General features: G+C 50.4%; 1 protein-coding gene across 2 annotated transcripts; it reads left to right on the top strand.

The window, feature by feature from the left end:
- Positions 1 to 8,569: 8,569 nt before the first annotated feature.
- Positions 8,570 to 18,923, top strand: LRRC43 (leucine rich repeat containing 43; the record flags this gene model as incomplete). 2 transcript variants are annotated; one of them, XM_083804212.1, is made up of 13 exons in its annotated part: positions 8,570 to 11,668; positions 12,000 to 12,248; positions 12,556 to 12,666; positions 12,805 to 12,944; positions 13,461 to 13,699; positions 14,371 to 14,549; positions 14,940 to 15,063; positions 15,262 to 15,401; positions 15,572 to 15,661; positions 15,949 to 16,173; positions 16,669 to 16,750; positions 17,033 to 17,240; positions 17,498 to 17,692. In XM_083804212.1, the coding sequence occupies exons 1-13, from the start codon at positions 11,552 to 11,554 to the stop codon at positions 17,562 to 17,564; spliced, it is 1,971 nt and encodes a 656-aa protein (XP_083660338.1). In that variant the 5' UTR covers positions 8,570 to 11,551. The 2 variants fall into 2 exon arrangements, with proteins under 2 accessions (XP_083660338.1, XP_083660339.1); XM_083804213.1 differs by lacking the exons at positions 8,570 to 11,668; positions 17,033 to 17,240; positions 17,498 to 17,692 and adding exons at positions 11,783 to 11,904; positions 18,766 to 18,923.
- Positions 18,924 to 19,699: the final 776 nt, after the last annotated feature.

Below are 19,699 nucleotides of genomic sequence, written 5' to 3'. Positions count from 1 at the left end.
GCAAGCAAAACACACTGTGCCTGTAGTCTACACAGAATTACAGATGATGCACATCGGTCTTCAGTGAATTGGTCTGGACCTTTAAGGAATCCCCATATAAGCAAATGCGACTCATAATTAGTCAAATCCAACATATTTTGCTCAATAAGGGAGGGGATAGATAAAATATTTGTGGCCTGCGATACCCACCAAGATCAAACAGATTGTCTAGTGGTGCCTTCTGACCTCGAATTCTATTAATCAATACACTGTAGAAGCCCCCAGTCTTCCCCCAGCTTCTAGAGAAATTATGCATTATCTGATGAACTTATTAGTCTTGTATGATACTTCCTGTTAAGACGGGGAACAAGCAGTGAAAGCAAATTGAATAAATTAATTAGTAGTAGGGATGGAGACAAGACCATGCTTCATCTGGACAGTCCAAGCTCTGCGCAGAACCCATGGATTCCTTGTTACTACCATTTGATCCGACTGCCGTGTTCTTTCCTGCTTTTCCAAAGTCCTAGGGGAGCTTTCCTTGAAGGGAGACTTACTAGAATGCTTCTATCCGTGCCTTAGATCTTGGGGTCCTTTATGCATCAGATGCATCTTAAGTCTTACATTCTTACCCCTAACATGTGGAAAACTCAGTGAAATGACAAAGTGGGGGTTCCCTTGGTTTTAAGAGAATGTATTGTCTGCGTGGCATTACTGTGCCCCTTTGAACCTGAGGTTGTAAAAAACTGTGTGGATGGATGGGAGGAAGGAAGGAAAAAAATGTTTTTTCCTGCTGACTTCACTATCTTTCCCTCCCACGTATACAGGGGCACACCTACCCCGAAGTCTGTCAGAAACCTAGTAAAGATGCACATGATTAAATCTCCAAATCTAGAATGGCTTAAAAAATCAAAGGGCTGGCAGATTGCATTGGAAAGCAGCATCCCTTTATTTTGTGCCCTCAGGTGTTTTTTTTTTCATTCTGTGTGTGTACACACTTAGGCTCACATTGTAGAGGTGAGGGGACAGGTGAACTTTATTTTGTTTGCAAGAAGCTCACTCCAAAACCATTCAGTAACATGATTTTTTAGTCCAAATTATTTGGAAGCTAAATCACTTCTTGTGTTTCTGGGTTGGATAATTCTTGCCTCAATGTTCCCAACCTGAAGATACCGCTAAAATAAAACTGATAGTCAACTATTTTGACCTTTTTTTTTTTTTTCTTCTCTCTTTTCTATCATTCTTTGCACTTTTTTTGTAAGGAAAAAGAAAAACACCCAGAATGAAAAGGCTGATGCTCCCTGGTTTAGGTGCTTTATGGATTCAGTCGCACAAATCTCAGAGGACTGTGGACAGCTGTTGGTGACTTATAGGAGGTATTTTTTTTAGGGGAGACAACAGGAGTTTTCCTATTTCTCTTTCAATTTATATACTTGCATTTCTGAGGAGATCGTTTGTTTTTGAGGGTTTTCTTGTATGGGACCCCAGTACTGTTTCCACAACGTCAGCTAAGGCCTCAACTTCCCTTCTGTTTCTTGGATGGATTTCATGCTTATTTGCTGTGTTAGAGCAGAAGTGGTAGTACCAAATTGTAGATTGATCTGCAAAATTTGATTCAGTTAGAAGGAAAAACATCTTAGGTATGTAATACAAAGACTTTCTAGCCATCATCTGAACTGCTTTTATATCTGAACATTTCCAACATGAATAGGGTTTTGAATCAAAAGATATCAGTTAGGAGCAATCCTCGTACTTAACAATTCAAAGAACAAATTGCTCCTTTTCTTCTTGTACTTAGATGTGTTTAAGTGAATGGAGTTCATTCTTGTTGTTTAAAAAACAAAGCTTGAAAGCTTGGAGGTTTGAGGACTTCAGGTTGTACTCTTGCTTTTGCCTAGGTTTCCTGTTCTGTTGCATGACACAACTTCTGTTGTGCTGTTGATATGTAGCACTTTTCAGTAGGTCTGTTAAATTGTGCAATGCATTTTTTTTTATATTTACAACCAAAACAATAAAGGTTATTTTTTGGAAGAAACTAGTTGTAACGTCTTCATTTTTTACCCAGAACTTGGCTTCAAAGTGGGGAAATGGTAAGTGGAAATCTTCCTGGACCTTGCCATCCCTTTTGCAACTGTGAAAAGTGTTGCGGGCTCATTTCGCTATTATCAGTGGTGTTGAAGTCACCCCTTTGGGATCTGTGTGTTTGGCTTTCCTGTTGCAAGGCTTACATCTTCTTAAAATGACTCCATGCTTCAGAAGCTCAGAGAGACTTGATGTCCCTTGGGCCCATCTTGACTGAAAGAATCGACTCTGCTGGACTTTCTCAGAATGTATGAGTGGTTTGTCTTTTCTCAGGCGTTGGCCACCAGGCTGTATTTGCTCTGTGCTGGGTTTTCCCTGTCTCACCAAAGCATTAGCCAGATTAGCAAAAAATGAAAATTACCCTCTGTAGTCAACTCTGCTCCCCTTCAGTCATGCTTGTTAGGGACTGGGAAGGAACAGGCTGGCTACAGCACGACCTCCACAAGTCCACTCGTCTGCAGTGCTTACGTTTTTCTTCACTTAAGTATCACTGAGCTTGTTCTTCCACATTTCGCATGACATTTTCCAAATGTATTAAGGTTCTGATATGTTCCTAGAGTTAACAGACCCTGGTTGTTGATTATATTAAGCATAACAGTCCAAATGAGTTCCTGTGATAAAACTAAGCAGATATAAATCTATTTATTTCTATGTCTGCTTTTAACTTAACAGCTAGTAATTCAAAGGTAGCTTTGGTGTTTACCCAGGAAAAGTAAAATTCAAACTTTTAGGGACTACACTGATATCTTGAGTCCCAATGCTCTTATTTTCTTACAGGATTGGATTTAGGGCTCTTGGTTGAAATACTGCCTTGGATGGTGGACTCTACCGGGCAGCGCTAAGTTTGGATAACATGTTATTCCCATGGAAATGACGTCAGTGTTAGGCAGTGTTAGTGTAAGCTGCTTAAGTCCATTTAAAAAAATGAAACACGTATCATTTCACCTTTGACTTTAATGACGTTTTTTGGTTTTTTTTTTCCTGGTAGGATGCTGCAGCTTTCTGCTTCAGTTGTCACCTTGGTGCTATATTGGATTTTCTTGGGTCTAGTGGAGGCAGCGCTCTAGTGAAAGTGAAAGGTAATAGATGAGTGAAAAGGGGGATTTTATTTTAAAAGCATTGCTGAAGAGTTGATGCTCGTTAATCTCACCTTTGTGACTGGTTGCTTTGACCTAATATAGCGTATAAGAAATTCTGATGAGTCAGGCCTGTGATTCTGGGAGAAGGTATAAGAACGTACAACAGTTTTCTTGCTTTGTTCGCATTTAATTTTTTTAATATCTCTACCCTGATCTCACACAAAGCATTTTGGTAGGAGAAGGCGGTAAAGATCAGTGCTATTTAAACAGCAGTAAAACAACGCTTTGGCCTGACTTCACTCTCAACCAAGCACACAAATGCTAGTGGTACTGCAGTGATGCTATCAAACCTCTCTGGGAGGAAGCTGCGGCTGCAGAGCACTGTTTCTTTATTACTGATTTTGTGGTGATTTCAGTGAGGCTGGTATAGCTGTAGCTGATACGCCAAAAGACAGTTACTGAAATGGCTTCTTTCTGTGGCTGATTCTGCTGATCCCTGAGCAGTACAAAAAGTAGACCTAGATTTGCTCTAAGCAAATTAATGCCAAATGAAATCACTGCCCTAAGGGAATTGGCACTTCAGTGGGAGAACAGCTCAGGGCTCTCTTTACATGTACCAAAATCCTAAATATTTTCCTGTGAATCTGTTGTAACCCAGCTCTGGCAGATTTTGCTTTCTCCCAGCACTATTTGAATCTGGGACAAAAGGAAAAGAACCCAGTGCTCACAAGATATTTTGGAGATATACATATATATATTTTTATTAACTTGTATTTACCCTTGGGACCTTTTCTTTAGATACTCTGATGCATAAGCACTTTTTCCTCCTGAGTCTTACTCACCCTCAAGAGGTGTGCAGACAAAATAAATACTTGGGTGGCAGGGAAGTTCCCTGTGTGTCAACACCGGAGTCCCCATTGTCATCCAGAGAGCTGTTTCATATGTTCCTGTCTCAGAAGAAGGTGTATGTATCACAAACTCTAAGTCCTGAGCATCACAAAATGGCAACAGACCCACAAAACATTTCTCCATCACATCCCTAAGTCCTGCTGCCTGCCTTTCTGACATTTCTTACACAGCCTGCGTAAATGGGGTACCCCTTGCCAAGAAAGCTTTGCCAGTGACCACCTAACCATCACAGCAGAGATCAAAACGTGGTGCAGGTGTATCCCCAACTTACATCGCCCCATGGATGAGGAGGATTCGCCTGAGCCCTGGTGGCAGGACCCACCGTGGCTGTGCTCGCACTGTTCGTCTGTGGCTGCCAGCACTGTCCTTCTAGGACGAGCGCTTTGCTCTCTGTGAATACTTGAGCCTTCTTTTGAGAGTCTCTGGGCTTCAGCGTGAGCTTCTGAGCTCCGTCTGGGGTGTGGGCTGGAGAGGTCCTGAGAATCTGTTGAGAAGAAAGCCACGCAACCACATCTGCAGTGCAGCTAATGGTGGCTCTCAGGTCTTCTCAACTGTGTAGTCCAAACTCAGTCACGCAACAAGTCACCCAACTGCTTCATTTCCCTCCCTGTTCTGAAGCTGCCCCATCTTCTCTGAGCGGGGGAAAGAGTTTTCAAAAACAAAGCTTCTGCGTCTGGCTGTGGTTGGCAGGGACTGAACCGTGTTGAGGCAGACAAAGGAAAAGCCAGTATCCGAGCAGCCAGATGGCCACACAGTGCTGACAAATTCTGGGCCTGTTTGCTCTAAAGCGTGCAGAAATGAGTACAAAGCAGTCAGAAATGCTTTGGTGATACACTTGTGTCGCAGTGCTTCAGCCTATTTGCAGCCACTCTTTCTGTCTCGCCTCTGTATGCACTTCTGTCCTGTTCCCGCTCCTCAGAGGGGTGCTGGCCATTGCTTCCTGACCTCAGCCCTTTGAAGTCTGATGTTCTGGTACCCAGCTGCTTGCCCTGCTGTGTCCCAAACACTTGTGGCAGAGCGCTGTTTGCTCTCAAGCACATGGAAGGAGAGCAGTGTCTTGCCACAGTTTGGCACAAGCCCGTGTTTCCCTGCTCCAAGCCTGTACCCTGTGTGTGTGAGCTCACTCCTGAGGTGAGCTGAGTCTGCGGGGCTGACAGCACACCTCTGTGCCTCCATGGGAAGGACAACTCTTCTTTCTTGGGGTCAATTTTACTTCTCAGTGACGTTAATTGGTACCAGCCATCTGACTCACTTTTTCATCTCGTTTGACCTTCAGGCAAATGTTTCCCTTTCCAAGGAAAATGCTTTTGTATAAGTGTTACATACTCAGAAGGTGAAAGAAAAGATGCGCATGAGACACAAAACCACAGGGAGTGGCCCTGTATAATCCTCTGATTCAGCAAGGTTTAAGTGGTTTGTATCAGCCACTGGAAATGGTGATGTCAAAGCTCTCAGGATTTACACATCTTCCTGCTTGCAGTGGTTGGTTGACCCTACCTGACAAGGTCAGCAGATGCCACTTCTGCTCTGGGGATAAGCACATCCCTAATGATCCTTTTGCATTCCCTCTTCCTCTATTAAAAATCAAGGGAGCGAGGCTGGAACTGCACCTCTTGGCCCCTGGGGAAATCGATAGAACTTAAACTAAGCGGGGTAATTTGAGAGAGTGCCACGGCTGCCGGTGTCCCTCTGCTTCTCACGGGTTGGCACTGACACTGGCAGGTGGCTTCCTGATACAGAAAGTATCAGGAGCAAAGAAAACACCTTTGGACTCCACTTACCGTGCTTGCACAAAGCTCACACGCAAGTCAGAGGTGGTTTATTAAAACGTTCTTTGAACTTGAGGTGTGCTAGCATGGCACCAGTGGAAAGGAGAGCCGATGGTACCTGCGTGTCAGAAACTAGAGCAGAGGTCTCAGATCTGCCTTCATCCTTCTGTCTGTCACCACTATGACATCTCCACAGTGGTGGCCCAGAGTGGTCCCATTTGGGAGGAATTATTCCCGTGCCTCCAGCAGGGAGCGTGGTCCCTCTCTTCCTCTTGGGAAGCTAGAGTGCTTTCCTGAGAGCACCTGGAGTGGTTGGTGCTTCCTGGGGACTGGCAGCGGCTCAGTTATGTCAAGAAACCTCTCTTCCCAGGGAAGCCCGGGCAAAAGAGGATCAGATCTGCAGCAATTCTTGTCGTTTTAAGGACAACTCTTCCACTAGAGTCCGTAAAGACCTTGGGCTCTGTCTTCTGTTGCTCAAATGTCGCCAGCATCCAGACACTCGGCAGAGCCAAACACCTTCCCTGCAGCTACCCTGTAAGTGCTCGGCACCCGGTTCCCTACGCAAGGGAAGGTTACAGGTAAGCCTCTTGTAAAAAAAAAAAAGGCCCAGTTTCATGCCTCCACCTCCTGCTACAGAAGATGCTTCACAAGAACAAAAGGGCCAGGCGTGGCTGTGGACTGGGAGGAGGGAGAGCTGCATCAGCACCAATGGCACCATCCTGAAGAACCACCGCGACGGAAGGGTAAGTAGTTTTCCTTCCTACTGTTTGCACTGGGAGGATTTAAAGGGTGATGGAGGAGGTGGGCTGGTACCAAAATCCCTTGCTCCGGTTCCTCTTGGGCTGTTGACAGCCTCGCAGAGGAGGAGCGCTGGTGCCACTGGGAGGAAGGGGCTCAGTCCTGCTGCAGCCTCCTGGACATTCGGAGCAGAAATCGGAGTACTCCGGAGCAGGCAGTCCTGTGCTGGTCTGGACCACTGTCAGTGAAGGGATGGCAGCAGAGAGAGGAGCAATCCTTTACTTGCAATTTAAATAGGTGTTTCACATGAAATGAATATAAATATAAAAATATATATATAAAATATATTTGCAAAATATATTTGCAAAATATAAAAAATATATATGTATGTGTATATAAATAGGGTTAATTTCAGAATTGATTCTAATGCTTACACTGGCTTCAAATTTGCATGGTGATATGAACTGAACTCGTCACGTTATTAACCTCCCCGTTATTGGGGATAATCGAGGGTTGAGGCGACAAAGGAAAAACAAGATGACGACAGGTCCTGCTGCTCCTAGGACATTTGGGTGCCTGCTCCGTTACCAGCTCCAGAAGCAGCAGTTGACTGGGGTGCCTTTTGGTGTGCTGCTCGTGCCCGAGCTGATGCAGCGTCCTTCCAGCAGCGCTGCTGCTTGTGCTGAACCTAAGCCAGGCTCGAGCTGTGGTGCGGAGCCACAATAATTCAGCCTTCACAGGCTGGGGCCGAAGAGAAAGAAATTTACCCACTGGCGGGTCCAAACTTAAGAAACCAACTGGAGCGTAAGAAGCAAAAGTGCTGTGGTCTTTTTTCATGTCTTATCAGTAAAAAGTGGGTGGGAAAGATGTGCTGTTTGTAATACCTTTAACGTAATGACTAGAAACAACAAGTTCAATTTGCTATTTAACAAAACATTAGTTTTCCGATGCAGAAAGACTTTAAAAAAATTACATAATAATAATTAAAAAAATCAGTAGCAGTTTTATTTAATATAATTTTAATTAAATGCCAGGTTTTATCCAAATATATAGTGACAGAAAATGAGTTAAACTGTTCACCTAAGTAGTAAATACATGATTCATCTCTTTTAACATTAAAATATATAAATTAAAAATCTGAATAAATATAGAACACAAAATTGCTTAAATAAATTTATAAAAATAAATGTATTCTATAAATTCATAAATACAATTTGCTAGTAATGAGAAGTATAAAATCAGTCTGCTGACAATCAACAAAAGTTTTGGAAAATAATTACAAAATAAAAATATAAATAACATGAAAATCACTGAAGTCATGCCTTCCTGTTTGCTCATTGATATCATGACTGGTTAATTAAATCACTCTGACGTACATCAGTGCATACTTTTTATATGCTGCTGCAAATAAAACACTATAAATATTTTTATAATAAATAAAATCAATAACTTAAGACATTCATCTTTTAAATAGTAAATTAAACTAGATTATATATTTAAGGTCTACAGGATAGTAAGTACATTGTTAATGTTGTTCCTGGCATCAAACTGGTCACAAGTACTGATAGGTACATTCAGCCAAAGCTCCGGTATCCTACAGTTACTGTTTCAGCTTGGCATATTACATTCCTACTGCGGAGTATATTTTTGTTGCATTTTGCATAAATTGCTCATATTTCTGTAAAGCCAGCCAGGTATACTTCGTCTTCTTTGCTGCGTTCATCCCCCCAAACTGCTCGCAGACCTTCTGTGGAAGATCCTTGCTCCTGCAGGTGTGAGGCACCTCCAGTTCAGTCATCGTCACGTTTAGCTGGATGACACTTGCGTTCACAGCCTGGGTGAAATTCTTCCCACAGATTGCTTCTGGATCATTTCTTATGGTTTGCAAAATATTGTAAAAAACGTGCATGCAGCAACCTGCATCCAGAGGTGGACATTCGGGTATTTTCTTCACCATTGCTTTGACTTGGGGGTCAGCAGTTAGCCAGCTTACGGTTTTCGGTGTTACAGTGCTGCACGCATTCTGCATGGGAGGAAGAGGAGAGAGAAATCGTTAATTTTTTGGTTTACATCTGTCCTGGTAGTTTCCACATTAGACTGTCTAGGAGCATACACACCTATTTTTCAGCTTGTGTTTGCTTGAGGTTTTTTTGTTATTGTTCACCGGCTGTATTAACACCTACGCTCCTTTATCAAGTAGCTATTATACACTATCTGTGGCTATGATTGCGCAGCACTTTCTATCTTAATAACCTGCTTGGCATTGTTTTCAGCTTTTCTGAGTCTTTTTTTTTTTTTAACCATATAGGTAAAATTTACTCATGCAACGCATTTGCTGTGACCAGAACAAATCTACTTCAGCAGAAATGGTTTTGATTTCAAGAATGAATTTAGGGGAAATGTTTTATACTGATTTTTATCAACGTATTCTTGGGAACACGTTCCCAGGAATTGAAATTTGCCCGTAGCATTGACTTTCAGGTTCAGTGCACATTTTGCTATCTCCAAGGAAGTGCGAGGCTGAGAAGGATTTTCTGCGGAAGTGCTCCTGACTGCTCTAATATTAAGGTCAGACTGAAGAGGAAGGCAATTCTCTTCATCTTTCCAGTGATCTGTTTGGTTTCATCCAAAAAGCTGCCTGCTTCAAGCTCGACGTGACTCAGGAGACAAAGAAAAATGCGTGAGTCTGGAAGACCACTGCTGGCACACCCAAGCTGTCCTAGACATTGCTCCAACTCTGTCCTAAAATAAGACAACGCAAACGCTTTCCTTCTTGTATGGAATACAGAGAGGTGCCTCTTCAAGGTTCTAACCCAACTATTTCTTTTCTGGTGGTCTTCCTAGTATTCTATATCTAAATCAAGGGATTCCTCCCCAGACACAGGCCCAGCAAATGCAAAATATTACACTTACGTAGTTTTTAAGCAAGGTAGTTGCTTGCTTTTGTAGCACTAGGAAGGCCCTCATTCTGGAAGTAGAATGCCTCTGTCCTGTAGTAGTTTTGCCATCTTCAGATGTTGGTGCCAAGGAGACCAAAGGAGCCAGTGAGCAGAAGAGGAAGATTGCAAATCTGGTGATTTCTGCATTCAAATGAAGAAAAGAAAAAAAAAATAATACAATGAGTACAGTCTCAGGCGTCTACGCCGTTTTTGCAAAACTTCCTGGTTCTTTGCAGCGTGCTAACTTTCTAAAGCAGAGAGACTTTGAGCGGCTGAGCTAATGACGAGCATCAACCAATGCAACCTTACGACACGGTTAAGTCGCACCCACCTGTCTGGCGTTTCATGGCGGGTTCAGGCAGCGGCTGGCTTGGCCGAAAGCTGGTGGGATGTCGGCGCTCAGGCTGCTTGGTGGCTGGAGTGCTGCGGCTGGGGACAGCCGAGCTGCGTTTAAGTACAGTGGGGTTTTGCGTCAGTGGCTCCCCCATGTTCTCCTGCAGATGATGGTGTGGGATTTTTTTTCTTTTTTGAAAGATTACATCAAAAATTGGTTCAAATGCGTCGTCACTGATTGTGATCTAGCGTGCAGTTTCAAAGTGACACAGATGGTGTCCCACATCATCTATTTGACTGGGAGTGCAGGACTCTTGGCATAGCCATCCCATCTAAATCCCTGGGAGCTCCAAAATGTAGGACTTAGAACATGAACTGTGTTCTTTTTTGTTGTTGTTTTGTTTTGTTTTGTTTTTTTCCCAAGCATGATGGAGCACGCAAGCACACACCTGAGTTGTTGAAGCCAGCAACCATCTCCTGCAGGGGCCAGTGTAAGAGTGGGCTAACGGTGGCAGTGGAAAACCCACGAGAGGCTTCCAGATGAGAGTATGTATCCCTCTGCTGGATCTCTGTAAGACCCCATCCCACTGGTGTAGCACCCAGTGCACCTGTTTTCTCTGTGTCCAGTTACCAAACGCAGGAGATTCTCATACACAGCAAAACAGAGAAAAAATAATCCTAGGACTTTGTATTATTTGGGGGTATCACGGAGAGAGGTGTTTCTTTGTGCAGGGTGCTCTTTCAGACAATGGTGAGTACGGACGGCTCGTTCCAGGTAGAAGAACCGTGTTGAAGGAGCGCTTGTTTGGAAGCACCGAAGAGCAGAGGGATGCAGCTGCTTAGAGCCCCACCGTGCATTATGAGGTGCATGGATGAGGTGAGAGTTTGCACATGTAGGAGCACGTTGGGCACCAGGCGCTGCCCGTCGCCTTCCAGCCACCCCAGGTGGGTGCCACCGGAGAGGACAGACGAGGAACTGCCACCGGTGTTCCTCCCAGAGCCAGGAACACTCTGCCACCCATCACAGTGGAGGTCATTTCTGGGCTGTCCATGCCACTACAGCAGTACAGGAGAAGCTTTCAGCTCGGCTTTTCCCCAGAATAAAATTCAGCCGCTGGCAATGCTCTTTCAAAGAATTTCCGAAAGTTTGACTTCATTTTCTGCCGAACCGAGGGCAACAGTTTGCCTGGTTATTCCACTTCGAGCCATGCCGCTATCTCTTGGCGTGTGCATGCTCCGCACATCCTTTCCTATCTGTGCAGCTGCAATAAGCTGCCGAGCTGATAAGGGAGCAGATCGGTATCCGTCCTGTAAAACCCAACGCGAGTGGAAGTTCAGTGTTCCACCACGCAACCGCCAGACACTGCAGAGCATCTGCAATTTACTTGGTGAAGTTTTGCTGACACGAGCTGCTCTGCAAGCTCCCTGAAGTGGAATTTGCCGCTATCACCTCCACACCTATCGCTGGAAAAAACAGATAAACCCCTGAGTGGGGAGACCTGGGTCTGACCTCAGACAGCGCTGGGGCTTTTGTCCCTGGGCTCAGCGACTTTTTCCAAGAGCGGGCGCTGGTACTTTTAGCTGTGAACTTTGTTTTCCGATGGCCTTGCGGTGCTGTGGCAGCGGTGCCCACCGCACCAGCGATCGGGGTGCTTTTACAGCTAACTGAGCACACGACTGCTTCCTCCCTGAAACTCGAGCGACTCTCAGGATGTAGATAAGTGAAATGGCAAATGCTGTGCTGCAGGTCCTTGGCCGGGGGACGGGGCTGATGCTGCACCTTGTAAATGCAGCCCACTCTTCCCCTGGTGGGGAGCAGCCTTCAGATCCCAGGGGGAGACAGGTAAAAGCCTGGGATTATTCCCAGCCTGCAGTGCCATCCCACGCTCCCTTCACGGCCCCACAGAGCCCGGTTCCCAGGGCATCGCGTCCCCGCCATCTCCTAGCGACAGGGACGGGTGCCAAGAGTCAGAGAATTCCTGGATGGCGGCGCCTGGCCCCCGCCTCCTCTCGGCTGCTTTTCGGGAGCACCTGCAGTGCCTGGGCCTGCGGGACTTCCCCTGTGGCCTTGGCAGCTGGGTAGGGGCTGGGGGGCACGGTGGGATGGGGAGGGCTCCACAGGGGACGGGGGGTCTGCGGGGTGCTCACTGCCTCTCCCCTCTCCCTCTCTGCAGAACAAGTCCCGCTTCGGTGCGCGCACGAGCCCCTCGGGGCAGGAGGAGGGTGAGGACCTGCCGCTGGGCGAGGAGAGCCCCGAGGCACTGCTGGAGCTGCTGAGAGACCCACGCAGCCCCTGGGCCCTGCCGCCGGGCTGCGGCCCCCAGGACCAGCAGCTGCGGGACATGGCCGTGCAGGCACCCCGGCTCGTCCACGGGACCCGCGTCCTCCAGGCCTTCAGGTCCCTGCGGATTGTCGGCAAGGACGTAAGTGCAGCTGCAAGCTGTTAAGGCAAGGGTGGGCTGGTGCCCACAGAGCTGGCCATCTCCAGGCCAAAAAAACACATCTGCTGAGGGGGAAAACGTCCTGGGAAAAGCAGTTTCCCCAGCCCGGGGTCTCCCCAGGTGCTGCTGTTGCAGCAGGGGTCGAGCTGCCGGCAGCCCCACTCGGTGTGTTACACTAATCCATGCTACACGTACGTCACATGGATCAACACCACATCTCTGCGTCACCTTGACCCACATGACACGAGGTGGTTCAATTGTCACGGTGGCCAAACACAGCTCTTTGTAGGTAGAGGAAGTCGACGAGGATCTGCTGCGGTTACAGCACCTGGAGGAGCTCATACTCTGTGCCAACCAGATCAGCAGGGTAACCTCGGCCAACCTGCCCCGGACTCTGAAGGTGGGTGAGCGGTGCCTTGTGACGGTGGGATGGGAAAAGAGGTCCCATGTGGGAACACTGCACAAGCTGAGCAGCTCGAGGGTGCACCGGGAGCTGCTCGTTGCAAAGGGTGTTTGTTGCTCCCTCTGTCCTGGGCAGGTCCTGGAGCTCTGCTGCAACGCTGTGGCTGATCTGCAGGAGCTGTGCGCTCAGCCCCCTCCGCAGCTGCAGCACTTGGGGCTGGGGTACAACAGGCTGTGCGACCCCTCGCAGGACAAATACCTCACTGCGGACTACTGGTAATGCCACAGGCTAGCTGCTGGGAGGTGGGCAGATGGGAACAGATGACCCCAAGCCATCGAGGTGCCCTGCATTAAGAAATTGCAGCCCTTCAGCAGGGTTGGTTTTTTTTCTCTGCCTCCAACACCCCATCAGTGCAGAGGGGCCTGTCTCGGTTTGCTGCCTTCTGTCTCACACTTTGGTGTGAGCTTGCTGGGGCAGGGACTGGCTTTGCTCTTCCCAATCCTTGCTGGTAGTCTTGCCTGGGGAAGGTCCTAAAGCTTAGGCTGTATTACAGAATGATGTAGTGGGGTGATTAATGGATGCTTAAGAAAAAAGGTATTGAGTTATGGGGCAGACTGGCAATGGGCTATGTGAGATCACGCTGTTGGATTCCCCACTTTCACCCAATTTGTGCCACTGCAGGTTGTGGTGCTGAGGAATCAGGATTTCTTGTTTCTTTTCTTGACTCAGGGCAGTAGTGCCCTCAGCTGGACGTTGTTTGCCTACCCTAACTGCTGGATTCTCTCCTTTAGGCCAAATCTCATCTCCCTTGACCTGAGCTTTAACAACTTAACAGAGCTGCCGGGGCTGGTCTCCCAGCTCTCCAGTCTGCAGAAGCTCCGCGTCCTGGTGCTCCAAGGGAACCCTCTGGCTCTCGTTCCTGCTTACAGAGGCTTCGTCGTGGACAGCCTGCCCCAGCTGTCCGTCCTGGACGACATCCACGTAGGGCCCGATGAGAGGCACCAGTTCCACGGTTTGGCGAGGCAGCCAGGTGAGCCTTTGTCTTCAAACCTGTCAGTGCTGACCCCGTGATTCAAGAGATGGTTTCATTGTGCTTGAGCTAGGAGTCCTTAGGGCTCACGCTGCAGACAGGCAGGGGACCCTGCAGCAGCACGTTTATAATCAAGGTGGTTTTAGCCTTAATCAGGTCCAAAGGTTGCAGGAACAACCCAACCCTGTCCCTGTAGCTCTGGCTTGGTGTCACGGCCTGCCCCCATCTTTGTTTTCCAGACATGGTCTGGTTTCACACTGTGTGTTTCCTTCTTGAGCTGCTGAAAGAAGAACATCTCCGCTCAGGAAGATGCTGATGTGTGCTGCGGTGCCAGCACAAAGTGGTGCCCGCTCCGCAGTGTGGCACGTCCCAGGCTGGGACAAGGGCTGGGGACTGGGGGCACCTGGGCGAGGGAAGCCCCTCTTGGTGGCCCCCACTCAATGAGTTTATGCACTGAGTGTGCTTTATTGAGTCGAAAATGTTAACCAGGGAGGCAAAGCAACCCGGCCAGATGTTTGCATGGCTTTGGAGTGACCCCATGTGGCTGTGGCTTGTCACAGCATTTGCAAAGAGTGGCAGGGAGGGATGCCAGGTGGTGGGACTTGGCATCCAGGAGGTTTCCACTTGTTCTTTGCCTTCCTTGCTCCTCAGCAGGATTGTCTTCCTTTTAGATCTGATAAGAAGTGAAGCACAAGTGGTTGTGAGCATTGGGAAAATCAAGGGAGTTCCCGATCCCAGCGCTCTCCAGGGACTGGAGGTTGGCTCCAAGGCACCAGTGATCACCTACAGCTACTGCGTGACCTACGAATTTGCGGAGGGAGAGGAGATGGAGGACGGTGGCAGCACTGAGGTTGGTGTTTAACTGAGCTCCTGAAAACAGGAGGCTCTGGCAGGCCACAGTGAGGGGGACTTCACCTTCAGGCTGCAGAGCAAGACAGTTCGTAATGAACCCGTCATGGGCAACAGTAAACTAGGGACAGAATTCCTGTGTGGCCACATCTGGCAGCACTCACCTGTGCTGGCCACGTTCGCTGTCCCTCTCGGGAGTCCAACAGTGCTCTGCACATGGGAGTGCGTTTACGGCCCTCCTGCAGGTGCCACCGTGCAGCTCGCCTTGCTCTGCCCCTTCTCCTGATGACCGGGATGGGCTGGGGAATGGGATTTCAGAGGCAGTGCTGCCCCTGGGCCTGATGCAGACACAGCCAGACATGCCTTGCCACAAGATTCCTCTCTGTTCCAGGTGACAAAAATTCATCAGAGTCCTGTGGTGGCCACCCTGGGTGCGGACAGCTCTGCATGGGACACGGGGGGAACAAAGGGCCAGCAGGAGTCTGCAGCCATGGAGGAGCCCACGGCACGTGCTGGTAATGAGGAATTATAAATCCTCTATCCTACTGGTCAGGGCAGATTGATGACTTTTCCAGGAACGTGGTGGCATCGGTGCATCCCTGCAGCATCAGCTGTAGCTGGGCTCTTACTGAGATTGATGGGTAATGAATTGGCACCAGTCTTGTCCTCTCCTCAGGAAGAAAAGGTCAGCTCAATTTTTTTTCCCTTCACAGTAAATTTGTTTGTCACCCCTGGAAAGCCCTGGGCAGACACCATTGACTGCAGCTACAGGAAGGAGCACACTGCCAAGGACTTAGTGGGGCTGAAGGACTACCTGGCAGCTGGAACAATCGTCTCAGTCGTGGAGGAGAAGGTGAGTGTGTGGCAGGGCCTGATGAAAAGGGCAGGGAGGGAAAATAGCTGCTGGGGGGGTGCAGCAGTGGCACTGCACTCCCTGTAGGAGGCACTCTGGGATGGCGGTGGCCCCAGGCCAGGTCCTTGGGTGTCCCAGGCCCTGCAGTGCCAGCTCCTCTCTCCTGGCAGGTGCTCTCGTGGCCTGTTGATGCTGACTCAGAAGAAACTGCAGTAACAAACAAGAAGGCAGGACGGGGGATAAAGAAGGACAGTGCCAAGGTAGGATGCTGGGAGGGAGCAATGTCCGAACACCGTCTGAGCTACAATAATAGTGATGGGGGAAGAAGGGACCTTCTCTTGTGCCAGTTTTGGGTGTCAGGGAGTATTCCCTCCATCCCAGACCTCCAGACAAATCCCTCCCTGCTGTGGGAGGAAGGCAGCAGCTGTTTTACGCACCCCTCAGGCTGGATGCAGAGGTGGGCGAGTGGCTGGGCCCAGGTTACCTGCTGTCTGCTAAAGGGGCCCGAACCCTCAGCTGACACTTATCCCATATGGGTGCTCTGCAGGGTCCTGTGCCCAGGGACAAGCAGAAGCAGAAGCAGCAGGAGAGGAAGAAGAAGAAGAAGCTGTGTGAACTCCGCAGCGACCCACCCATTCGGAGGACCCTGGGCTCTGGGAGAGTGAGCCTGGAGGCCCTGCTGGCCGCTGAGGACCTGGTGGCAACTGTGTGTGACTTTGGGGTCCTCATCACCGAGCAGCCGCTGCAGCCACCGGGTCTGGAGGAGAAAGTGGTAAGGAGCATGTCCCGGGGCAGGGCGGTGGGGCAGGGCTGCTGGGGACAGGGTTCAGCACATCCTGCCCTCCCCATCCATCCCTCAGTTCCCTCTCCAAAAAATGGGCAGAAATAGCCCTGCCGGAGCACCACCCACCGCTGCTGGCATCGTTATTTAATATTGGCATTAGCAGTAAGTGCTGCTACTTTTTATGGGCTAACGTTAAGAAAATAGGTGAGTTTATCTTAATTTCCCAGAATGTGAAAGCAACCCCTCATGCTTCCACTGATCCTCTCTCAGCATGGCAATGTGCACCAGCCGTCCTGACACTTTCTGTTTCCTGGGGTCTCTTCTCTTCTCTGGGCAGCCCCTCTGCTGTGCTCCCGCTTCCTGTCACTACTTTCTTTGGCCCGTTAAATCCTGTCAGAACCCAGGCGGTGAAGACTGTCACAGGACTGAATGTGGGCACTGAATTTCAACACCGCCTGAGTGTGGAAACGTCTCTCTCCACAGGACAAGAAAAAAGGCAAAGAGAAGAGCAAAAAAACGAAAGCAGAAAGTCAGGCCAGCCGGAAAACCACAGCGTCTGCCAAAGGTGACAGAGGGTTGGAGCTGGCTGGGCAGAGAGCAGCGTGTGCGAGAGCAAACACCAGCGGTGCCCAGCCCGGAGGCAGCCGCAGGTCCCCCGCCACCCTGCCAGCTCCGCCGTGCAGGGCGCTTACTCACATCCTGAGCTTGGGGCTCTGAATGCTGCCATTGAGGCTGCGGGGGCTGTGAGGCCAGGCACACGCCCCAATACACACGTCCCGGCGTGGGCAGCTGTCTGGGATCCGTAATAAGGTCTGGGATCCGTAATAAGGTCCTCATCCATCTCCAGGTACTTTGAGGAGGGGATCAGTGGGCTTTCCAGCTCAGAGCCCAGGTGCCCAGCCTGCCCAGGAACAGAACCCACTGCTGCCACCCCTACAGAGACCACCCTGGCCCCCGGTGGGCATCCCCTGCTGCCCAGCACGGAGGTCAGGCTTTGCTCTGTCAGCGGCGTTGCTTAAACCAGTTGGAGACAGAGCTCGCCCTGCCTCTTGCAGGTTATTTTTCCAGCACTCTTGTTTTGACTACAAAAATAGCAGTGCCAGCACGCCGGAGGGGTAACGCGAGAGCAGGAGGAAGCGGGGGAGGTGGCTCAGGGCGATGCCAAAAAGTTGCTCAGGGGTTGAGGACAGCATGGAGCGGGCCAGGGCCCTCTCCCCAGCACCACTGGGAGCTTTCAGAGGAGCCCTGTGTCCCTGCTCTGGCGTCAGGTTGAGTTGCTAATTTAACAGTGCAATTAACTTCCTTCCCCAAGAGCTCTGGCTGTTTTCTGTGCACCCTCACCCTGTCCACGGGAAGGACTTCAGGCCCTGCAGTCCTAGGCTGTCCGTGCTCGAGGAAGCCTGCCGGCCTTCCAGCTACCCAAAAAGAAGAAGAAACTCCTTGGGTTATCACAGCATTTGTTCCCCACCACGAGATGCTGATTCGCAGTGCATGCTCAGACTGCTGCCGAAGCAGGGAGCTGCCGTCAGATGACCGCCTGGTGCTTTTTTCTCCCTTTCCACCCCAGTGCCTGTGGTCAGCGTGCGTGTAGCAGCTCTTCTGTCTAGCTTGAGCGAGAACAACCCCCTTCTGCTGGGGGTTGTGTGGCCGAGGATGGCGTCGGGTGCACAGAAAACAGCTGCCGCTACAGGAAACCCCGAGTGGTCAGCAACTCAAGTTCAACTTGCCCTCCCAGCCCCTCTTGCAGGTGGGGGATGGCGGCCACGGCCCCAGGCTGCAGCAAAGCGAGGTCTCGGGGTGCATTTTTCAAAGAACACATAAGAAATCTGCTGCCCCCACAGCTTGCTACGCCCAGTACCGGCAGCGTCCCATGGCAGCGTGCTCTGCCGTGACTCGTGAGTCACACACACCCCGACCACAGCCGGGAAGGCGAGAGGGGCCGTGGGGGCAGGTGGGCCACTCGACTGCCACCGCAGCACGCAGGTGGCATCCGCCTGCGTCACCAAAGCGTGCTGTGGTCCTTCGGTGCTCGCTCTCCGTTACCCTGGAGCTGCAGCAGCGGCCGCGCCGCGGGGCACTGGGGACGCTCCCGGCCCTTGCAGCCGGGAGCCGAGGCTGATTTGCATCCCTCCGTCGGCAAATGCACACAAATAATAAGTGCTCTCAGGGAAATCGGGATCCCTTCCAGGCGGCTCAAACGGGAAAGGCAGCAAGCTTTGTCTCGAGCAAACAGTTCGCCCAGACATTGAAGGATGCCTTCGGAAGTAGTCTCACGTAGGTCTCCTTTACCTCACGCTTGATTTTCCAGGGTCCTCGGAACGATTTATGCCTGCGTCTTTCTTTTCTCTTGGAAATTACAGGGCAATTTCACCACAAAAAGCAAAATTGCACCCAGATTGATTGCCTGCTTAAAGATTGGGCTTAAAGAAGCTGGGCTTACCACCCTAACTCATATTCAAGTGGATTTTCCTTTAGGGCCCGGCAGTCAGTGCTAACGTGGTGGGCACATCCCCCTGCACGCCGCCGCTTTTCGGGCGATTTATCCTACAAAGACCGAGGCTGATTTACCACTTTCCCCAGGAAAAAGAACAAACAAAGCCTCTGCTGAGCCGGAGGAGGGCCGAGGGCTCGAGGCAGTGCCGCTGACAGTGGAATTCCAGGTGCAGCTCCTGCGGTGGCCCTCGGCTGCTGCTCAGAGCCCGGGGAGCGCGGCGGTGGCGGTGGGCAAGGCTCACTAGGAGCAAGCGACGGAGGTCAGTGAAATAAAGCCCGCGGGGACGCTGCTCGACTGACTGCTGGGGCTGCTGAATCGCCAGGGCCGCGGGGTGGAGTGCGGTGGTGGGCGTGCGGTGTGCTGGGGGGCCTGGGGGGCGCAGTGAGTGGGAATTGGGGGTGCAGGATGTGGGCAAGGGGAGGGGTAGGGGTGCAGGGTGTGGGGGAATTGGGGTGCAATGTGCTGTGTGTGCAGGGGAATTGGGGGTGCAATGTGCTGTGTGTGGGTGGGGAATTGGGGGTGTAATGTGCTGTGGGGGCGGGAATTGGGGGTGTAATGTGCTGGGGGGGAATTGGGGGTGCAATGTGCTGTGGGGGGGGAATTGGGGGTGTGATATGCAGTGGGAGGGGAGGGATTGGGGGTGCAACATGCCGTGTGTGCAGGGGAATTGGGGGTGCAATGTGCTCTGTGTGGGGGGGAATTGGGGGGTGCAACATGGAGTGGGAAGGGAGGGATTAGGGGTGCAACGTGCAGCACATGCGGGGGAATTGGGGGTGCAACGAGCAGTGCACGCAGCAGAATTGGAGCTGCACCATGCGGCGCGTGCAGGAGGATTGGGGCTGCAACATGCAGTGGGAGGGGAGGGATTAGGGGTGCAACGTGCAGCGCATGCAAGGGAATTTTGGGGTGCAACTTGCAGCAGGTGGGGGGCAATTGGGGCTGCACCGCGCGGCGTGCGAGGGGTGATTGGGGCTGCAGCCGGCTGAGCCGGGGCGGACCCGGGCGGGGCCGGGGCGGGCC

This window comes from Anser anser, assembly GCF_964211835.1.
Source record: "Anser anser genome assembly, chromosome: 18".
Classification (NCBI taxonomy): Eukaryota; Metazoa; Chordata; class Aves; order Anseriformes; family Anatidae; genus Anser; species Anser anser.
This window is presented reverse-complemented; position numbering and strand designations above follow the sequence as displayed.